The sequence below is a fragment of the Mustela erminea genome, chromosome 14 (genome assembly GCF_009829155.1).
Source record: "Mustela erminea isolate mMusErm1 chromosome 14, mMusErm1.Pri, whole genome shotgun sequence".
Taxonomy (NCBI): Eukaryota; Metazoa; Chordata; class Mammalia; order Carnivora; family Mustelidae; genus Mustela; species Mustela erminea.
The window spans coordinates 16,038,136-16,047,013 of record NC_045627.1 but is presented as its reverse complement, the minus strand read 5'-3'; the positions used below and the strand labels follow the sequence as shown (position 1 = coordinate 16,047,013).

At 51.9% G+C, this 8,878-nt stretch overlaps 1 protein-coding gene across 1 annotated transcript; it reads right to left on the bottom strand.

The window, feature by feature from the left end:
- Positions 1 to 2,736: 2,736 nt before the first annotated feature.
- LOC116573149 (spermatogenesis-associated protein 31E1-like) lies at positions 2,737 to 8,593 on the bottom strand. Its single transcript, XM_032312990.1, has 4 exons — positions 8,372 to 8,593; positions 7,572 to 7,629; positions 6,958 to 7,018; positions 2,737 to 6,736 (listed from the first exon to the last, which is right to left on the bottom strand). Exons 1-4 carry the CDS (start codon positions 8,567 to 8,569, stop codon positions 2,791 to 2,793), a joined length of 4,263 nt encoding a protein of 1,420 aa, XP_032168881.1. The 5' UTR covers positions 8,570 to 8,593; the 3' UTR covers positions 2,737 to 2,790.
- Between the last annotated feature and the right edge of the window lie 285 nt (positions 8,594 to 8,878).

The following is an 8,878-nucleotide window of genomic DNA, read 5'->3' as shown; positions in this document are numbered from 1 at the left end:
CATTTGCGACAACATGGATGGAACTAGAGCGTATCATGCTTAGCGAAATAAGTCAAGCGGAGAAAGACAACTGTCATATGATCTCCCTGATATGAGGAAGTGGTGATGCAACATGGGGGCTTAAGTGGGTAGAAGAAGAATCAATGAAACAAGATGGAATTGGGAGGAAGACAAACCATAAGTGACTCTTAATCTCACAAAACAAACTGAGGGTTGCTGGGGGGAGGGGAGTTGGGAGAAGGGGGTGGGATTATGGACATTGGGGAGGGTATGTGCTTTGGTGAGTGCTGTGAAGTGTGTAAACCTGGTGATTCACAGACCCGTACACCTGGGGATAAAAATATATGTTTATAAAAAATAAAAAATTTATAAAAAAGAAATATTGCTGAACTGTTTCATTTATAAAACAGCTTCATGTGTTTGACACTGTGAGTTCTTTGATTTTAAAATAAAGCAAGCCTCACAAACCTACCACAAGCTGCTCTGGGCCAAAGAGCATGCTGTCTGTACATTTGAGTCAATGACCTCTCTGCTGGTTCACTCCATCCCACATTCCAATGGCTGTAGGCCTCCCTACAGCATTTCCAATGTGAATAAGTCACTTTGGGTGGAGGGACTTGTCCCTAACAAAATAAAGAACATGACTCCTGAGGCCATTTCACTAAACCTTAGCTAAAACTGGACAAATAAGAGTTTTTCCCTCATTCGACGATGGCAAAGTTTTGTTTTCAGTTTCTGATTCTTTAAACTGTGCGTGGGAGCTCAAGCTAATGAAAATCTGTGAAGGAAAGGATTTTTCAGGTTTACATGGGGAATCTAAGTCTTTTTCAGAAGTAATTAAAAATACACAAGCCTTTTACAGCACAACTTCACTGCCAGTTTGTTAAGTTGCTTCAGATCCAAGCGGGGCCTAACACTGGGTGGCTACTTGGGCTCCTAAGGATGGAGGTGAGGCCTCTGTTCAAGGTATGTCTTTGGTGTTTGCAGGGCACTGGGAGGCCTCTGTGTGGGCTCTGCAGAGCTGTGTGTGGGTATTCAGATCGGTTTCTGAGGTGTGTCTGAGAGAAGTCTGTGTGGATCTCTGTCACAGGTCTCTGTGAAGTCTCTAGGTGTTCACTGTGAGAGTTTCTGCATAAGGTCTGTGTGGGAGGGCCTTGAAGATCATCCCTGGACATGGTGTTCATGAGGGCTCTTGATTTTGGCCCGTCAGAGGTCTCTGTGTAAGATCTGTGTGGGCTTTGTGTGGGTCTCTGTGGGAGGTCTCAGTGTGGGTCTCTGTATGAGTCTCTGTGGGAGGTCTTGGTGGGTCTCTGTCAGAGGTCTCTGCACAAGGTCTCTTGGCATGGGGCTTTCCCTTTCTGGCCTCCTTGTACCATCTGGCAGGAGAAGGGCAAGGGGATTTGCTCCTTCCTGTTTCTGGCTGTTCCACCAGCCTCCTGTCCACGGCACTTCTACCAACAGGAGTGTGGAGTGCACGTCCAACTTGTGAGTCTACCATGTGAGTTATGTGTGAGAGGCCCTAGAGGATGATTTTGGGCTGGGACCGGGGCACACGGGCAATGGGGGAGCCTCCTGGACTGCACCCTCATTCTGGACACGTCCTTCCAGCCGGTGGTGGGACAAGCCCCATCTTGTCCTCCTGCCCTTCTGGGCTCTGAGGTAACCATGACCAGGAGCCAGGCCAGTCCCTTGGCCTCCGAGTCCCCACCAGTCCCCTGGGAGCCATCCTTGGGCCACACGTGTACATAAAGGTCACAGACCACAAGTCTTCCCGGGGCCCGCAGTCCTACAAGCTTATCAAATTGTGCAGAACTTAACTTCTTTGCCTGAAGGCCTGGCTGTCTCTGGGAACCTGGCTTTCCATGTGGGAGCTCAAGTGGCTTCTGTACAACCCCCGCCCCACCCTCTTCACAACCCCACTCCTGGACTTGGCAGCTGGAGTGGGGTGGAAATCCTGTGGGGACAGTCCCGGGGCCTCTAACTTCTCCCCTCTGGGCTTGTAGGTGGCAGTGGGACACCAAGGGTCCCCAGTCGTCACACCAGGCATGGGCTTACCCTGACACTTGGCTTCCTTCCTGGCCTCCCACCCTAAGTACAGGGTCCCCCTGCCTACAGCCACACCCCACCCATCCCCCAGAAGGGGAAGGGGGTGCTGGTGAGAAGGCCCCTTCAGTGCCCTGGGGCTGGGCAGGCTGGTGCCTGGGGGTGTCTGTGGCACCCCACACACCCTCAGTGTTGGGAGAGAGCTCGTCCCTTGCTGCTCCGAGTGTAAGAGGGGGTGCATGGAGCTAAGATGAGATTATCTGGGGGTGAGAAGTCTCCTGGGATGGCCGTCCTCTACTCCCCACAGGATATGTGGATGGGGGCAGGAATTCTCACCTCTGCCCTCAAGGCCAGCCTTGCGTCTCCCAACTGCAGGCCCCACTCTTATCTAGGACTCTGTCTTCCTAGAGCCTGAGTGGTATTTATGCCTCAGCAGACCCTCCCTACAACCACACAAATTTCAGGTGGAAGGAAAGCAGGAGAGGATGGTCAGAGCAAGGTCCCACTCTGGGTCTTGTTCACCTTGTCGTGGAAATGGAAGGTGTGTGAGGAAGGGGACGGGGTGGACCCCAAGGTCCCTGGCCCTCCAAGGCCCCATCCTTCTGGAAACCAAAGCAGGCCTTTGGGGAGAGAAAACTCTGATCCCCTCTACCCAAGCAGGGCACACACAAAGTCCAGCACCACTCATGAGAGAAAAAACACCAAACATATATTTTCAGGAGACAAAATTGTGGCATGGGGAAGTCATTAGCACACAGAGGATGTGCTAATATGAGAAAAAATGGACTTTCTTTGCATATACTCGATTTTTTCTTGAGGGAAATCTTCCTGACCAGGAAAGATGTGTGAAGCGTTCTCTGCCTGATAGGTTGAGGCATATTTTCGAAAACTGCATGTAGGATAATGGTGAACTCGACCTGAGACACCTGCCACCATCGGCTGGTGCTGGCTGGGTCTGCCTGGGGGCCCCAGGTTCCTGGGGAGGCTTTTCCATTCACCATTCCTGTCTCTGGTCAGCTGGCTCTTGCTAGGGCAGCTATGGCCCTTGGAGGTACCTTGCTGATTGGAGGCTATTCTTCCCATCACTCTATTCTGGTCTGTAGAGGTGAAAGCCCTGTGAGGGCAAGAATGCCTATGTACTGGGGCCTGCAATTCCTTGTGCTGATACATCTCTGAGGCCCGAATTCCTTGGTGGAGTCGCAATTTTTCCACCAGGATTTGTCCCACAGCTGTCACTACCGTCTGAGTTTCGGCAGCCCTGTTGTCCATAACAGATCTGCTTCTGACTTGTACCCAGCTCGGGGCAGAAGCAGATGCAGGCTTGCCTTTTTGAAGGGGGCCTTCCAGTCCTTTGCTTTTTTTATTGGGATTAAGACACTGCAGAAAGTTCTTCATCCTTTGTCTAAAGTGGCTTTCCGGAAAAACATGTCCCTTTTCTGGTGGCATGAGCTGGAGGTATTTGCTCCCAAGGCTCTCTCCTGATCCTCTGACCTGGGGAGGGTGGCCTATCTTGCTAGCTTGGGAAGCCCTGATTGCCAACGGTTCTGCACACCTGTCTTCATTCTCTTCTGGTTTGGGTCTCTTCTGGTCCTTTCCCTCATCTGTGGTCTCATTGTTGCTCTGGCTGTCACTTGGTTCCTCAACCTTTGGTCCACAGGGCTCTTGCTGCCCCTCACTGCTTGATCCACTTGAGCTAAGGTTATGTGACACCGGGGAAGATGGTGTCTCTCCACTGGCACGTTCCATTTGGGAACAGGAGGGTGACTCTTGAGTGGTCAAGCTGTCTGCAGCAAGGACAGCATTAGTGTGAGAGTCTGGTGGGAGCACATTGGTGCCACTGTCTTCAACAAGCACACAAGTGGCAAAGTCTGGAAGGTGGAGGTCACTGGGAGAATCTTGAGGAAGCTCACTAGTGGTAGAGCCTTCAGGCTGGTTCTCCGACTCTATATTCTCTTGGAGCTCAACCTTACTAACCTTTGTTTCAAGGCTTACCTCCTCTGGATCTTGAGCAACCAACACTGTAGATAGTGAGGAGCTTTTCCTAGCACCTGGATATCCTGATATCAGATCCACATAAATGGCTGGTTTGTTGGCCAGCCCATTAGGTCTTAAGACAACTTTCCAGGCAGGGGCCTTCTTGGCCTCCATCGCCTCTGTGGCCCCTTCAGACATTGGAGTTTTGGACCTGAGCTTCATCTTCAGTGTTGCTACCATGTCTGGTGAGGCCTGACCCCCACTCTCTTTTAGCTCATTCCTGGCCATTGCTAAACTTGGACTTGGTTCCAGGTTGTCTTTCTTGGCCCCCATACCAGTCTTGCTGTGCAGGGTTCTGTTTGGGAGGCTGAGAATGGAGGCCCAAGAAGGTGAACTGCCCTCCTGTCTTGATAAAGATGTCTTTGAGGAATGATGGCCATCACCAGGTAAAGTCCTTCCCAGGGCCTGCTGGATTTGCTCACGTATGGGTGAGGGAACAGGCAGGGGACTCCCTGAAGTGGGATCAGACTTTTCAGTTATACCCTTCTCTTCTGGATGAGGCTGAGGTGGTTTCCCCAAGAACTTGTAAAATTTGGCTTTTGAGGGGGCCCCAGGTACAAAGGTGGCTGAGCATGGAAAGGGGGACTGGGGAAAAGGCAAATGTTGAGCTTCAAGTAGTTTGAGATCTATGGGCTCAACAGTTTGGAGAGGTAGGTCCCACTTACGCCTCACTCGAAAACTTACGATGTGTGTTTCCAGCTTCTGCTGAGTGTTAGGACAAAGGAAGCACAGCTCATGGGAGGTGTTTACGCAGAGCTCCTGATCCTTTAAGGATGCTAGATTTCTGATAGCCATGTGGGGTTGGGACTTGGGAAAAGCATGGCTGGCCACAAACCAGGATCGACGCACAATCACAGGGATCAGACCTTTACTGATCTGTCCTAATTTCCTGTGTAAATGAACCTTTAAAGTTTTTTCTATATGTTTCTTGTCTGGGCCCCTGGCTAAGTATTTTCCTGGATCACCCTCCAAGGCCCCTATTAAGGGTCTTCCAAACTCCTTCTCAGAGTTGGTTCCCAGAACCTTCACTGGGAATCTAGCTGAGATCCTGGAGAGACCTGTTGGTGTCCTCTTCAGACACTGCCATAGACCCTTACCAAAGTTTTTCTCTAGTTTGAATCTTGATTTATACTTCCTGTGGTATCTGGACCTGGTCCTCCATGTAGCTTGGCTGCTTTTACCTTTAAACACAAAGGACCTTGAGAGCCCCTGCTCTCCCTGTGCCTGACTCATTCCCGGGGATTCGTCCTGAGGCCACCTCAGTTCCAGAGACAGCTGAACCTTGTGGGGCAAGCTGCTTTGCTGTTTATCCCTGCTGAGCTTCCTCTGAAGCTGTGGCTTCTGGATATTAAAGATGACAAAGTCCCCTTGATAGGTAGAACCTGATCTGTGGGCCCGGGAGGCCTGGTGGTCCTCTAGAAGCTTGGGAGGGACTTGGCTAAAGAGTTTTGGAGATCTTTTCTCCATAGTGGGTAAAGTCTTCCCCCTTCCTTGTTGCTTTGGCAACAAGGGCCACTCCAGATGTTGCATTTTAGTTGGGGTGAAGGATTGTGTCTTTTTCTGGGATGTAGCAAAAGATACCCTACTGGTCCTCGTCTGGGATGGGAGAGAAGGTGGTCTTATTGGGACAGAGGGTGCAAGGGGGACTTGGGGCTGGGGCAAGGTTAGTGTTGAGGGTTGAGTTTGGATCCCACGGTGGAACAATGGTGGGGCATGGGAAAACTGTGAAGATACTTGATCCTGGTTTAGAACTGGCAAGCAATTAGAGGTCCCATTGAATAAAACAGAGGGAGACTGTAGTGGAGAAGAGTGATTAGAAAACAAGGCAGTGGTCACCAGGGACTCACTGTGCAGAGAGGGGAGACCCCAGAAGAGCTGGCTGCGTTTCCATTGCAAGTGGTCTTCCAAGACCTTGGGAGGTGAGAACGGCTGAGGTTGGGCCAGTGGCTCTGCTTTTTTTTTCGTGTTCCAGAAGGATGGCTGGGTGGTGGTGGTCTGCTCAGTACCCAGAAGCTTCCACAGAGTCCCCCAGAAGCTCACGTGGTCGTCTGGGCACCCCTTTTTGAAAACTGACCCAACCTTTTCTTTCTCCTTCCAACTCTTCAGTTCTACCCTTTTGCTGATTAGTAGTTCAAGGAGCTTCTGGACATCCGGATTGACAAACGGAGGGTTATGAGTCTCTATCTGCCTGTTAGTAAGGCCACCCCAGAACGAGGCATCTGGTGGGTGGCAGGACACGTGTTCTTGCTGGCACTTGTGCTGTAATGTGCCAGGCAAGAACAAGGACTTGGTACTTTCCCACCACCAGGAAAAGGAAAAAATGGGGTAGCTGGCATGGCCAAGGCCTGAGATGTCTGGAATGAGAGAGGCCCAGTTAGAATGACTTGGAAGAAAGTTCTTTCTCACTGTGTCTGGTAGGATTTTTTTAAAGTTAGTTTGCTCTTCTTGAGGTCTCACTGGCAGGGTGGAGGCCAGAGGCCGAGGGGGCCCTGTCAGTGGAGCACGAGCAGATGATGAGGCCACGGCAGGAGGAGCGCCTTCCACAGGCTCCCTGTATGGCTGATGGGCTCCAGCTGGTGCCCCTTGGCACACCTGACCAGGGGCTGCTTGATGTAAGGACTGGTGAAAGCCCCCCTGGTCATAGACCCTTGTCAGGTGGCTGTGGGAGACAAGAGGTGTGAGCTGTCCCTGCAGCAGCCTGGGGCCGGGAGAGGACCCCATGGCCCTCCACGCCCCACACCCACATCACAATGCTCCTGCTGTCCCATGGCTCCTCCCAGCACCCCCAAGCAGCCCCAGAGGCCGGTTCCCTGCAGCCCTGGGTGTCACACCACAGACTCGGGGAGGCCCACCCAGGGGATAAGGGGGCAGATTCATTACCTTTGCAGAAGGGAGACTAAACTGCGGAACTCTTCCAGCTCGTGCAGGCAATTTCTGCAAGCTGGAAACAGGAGACTGGGTCAAGGGGAAGGCGGGGGCCCAGGTGTCTTACAGGAGACTGAGTATAATGTCCCTTTAGGGGAAACCTTTTGGGGGATTGGACTTGGAAGCCCCAAACAGCACTGTCAAAGGTCACGTGCCCACACGGTGATTACAGGGTTCATTTTGGGGATCGCTTTGTCTTTTCCAAAGTGTTTTCTCACTCATGACCTTGCTGGGGGAGGAAGGACTGCATGGCTTTACAGAGGAATCTGAGCTGAGTTGAACAGCTTGTCCACAGTGGAAGCAGGAGGTCCTGCCCCTAGTCTAGGCCTTGGGTCCCCTGCTGGGCGACACCCGTTTCCAGACCCTCAGGGCTTTGTTCTGGTGCAGAATCTGGGAAGCCTCTGGGTGGGTTGTGATCTTCCTCCCAGGAGCCCCCAACCCGCCTCCCAGGGCTCTGTTTCCTGAGGGATGGGCTCAGGCCCTGGTGTCTTGGGAGACGGTGGGGCCGGGCTTCAGAGCAGGGGGCACAGTGTAACTGGGGCACGCAGGGGTGAGTGGCGGACACTCACCTTTCAGAGTCTGGCTTCTTTGGCTTCTGTTGCTTCTCCTCCGTGGCTCTGCTTGGTACTGAGATAAGAGAACATTGGGAGGCTGGGACCCCCAGCCCAGCAGCAGGTGCTCACTGCTCATGAGTAGTGTGACTTCCTACATTTAACTAAGGGGGTGGGCGGACTGTGATTTTCTTTAGTTTTACTCATTTTCTTTTCAAAATGGATACAAATATTTCCAGTTTTCCTTCTTTGAAGAATGTACAGAAGGATATCCTATGTGAGAAGTTTGCCACTGTTCCTCTGCTCAAGAAACACACACAATACCAGACCTGGTGGCACAACTGGACTTTTTCACATAGGACCCCACTTTCCAAGGCCAGAGCCCCACTCTAGCTGCTGCTTGGGACCTCCTGGGCTCAGTACTGCCCTCAATCAGCCCTGAAGGGGGAACATTCACCTGAAATACCTGTCCTTGGACCGTGGCTGGTGACCCAGTGCTCAGGGGCCTGACCTCTGCTAGAGAGGCAGCTTTTAGCCTCTGGTCCTTGGCCACCAGTCACTGTGTTTGGGACACTGCCCTGGACCCCTCCACCACACCTGGATTCTGGCCCGAGATCTTCAGGGAGAAATCCTCGTGTCCCTCTAACCCCTGCTGAGTCTGGCTTGTCCTGGATGGATGGTGGTCTGCTCTCTCCTGAGAATATCCATTCTATTCTTTCCCATTTCAGGAGTCTCTCCAGTGACTCAGAAAAGTGGAAAGAATAATAGAAAAGAAGATAGAATCACACTCTGCTGGGTCTGGGCCGAGGGTTCCTTACCTTCCTGCTCTTCCTCTGTTTCTTGCCTGGTGGTGAGGATGGATCAGGCTGGAAATAAGAAACTAAATATACAAAGAGCCCTATCCCACATACAAGGGCAAAGATGACATTAACTGCCCAGATAATGGGACTGGAGCTCAGCCAACGATTAAAAAAGAATTGCTGAGGGAAGAGATAATTTTCCATCTCTTCCCTCATCAGACATTAATGTCTGATTGCACTGCTGCCCTCAGACAACTGAGCTCTGAGACTTAGCGTCCAACCACACTGCTGTCCTCAGACAACTGAGCCCTGGGTGTGGAGGTGCAGATACAAGCCCCAGGCCCACATCACAGAGCTATTGTCTGGTCACAAAGGGCTCCTGAGGGAGGGGGAGGGAGCCCCACCCTGTGGCTCTATCCCTCCGCCCTCCCAGGCCTCCAAGTCCCTCCCCTCAGCAGACACCAATCTCTTCTCTGTATCTATGAATCTGAGTTTCTTTTTTTTTCCCCAATTCTACATACAATG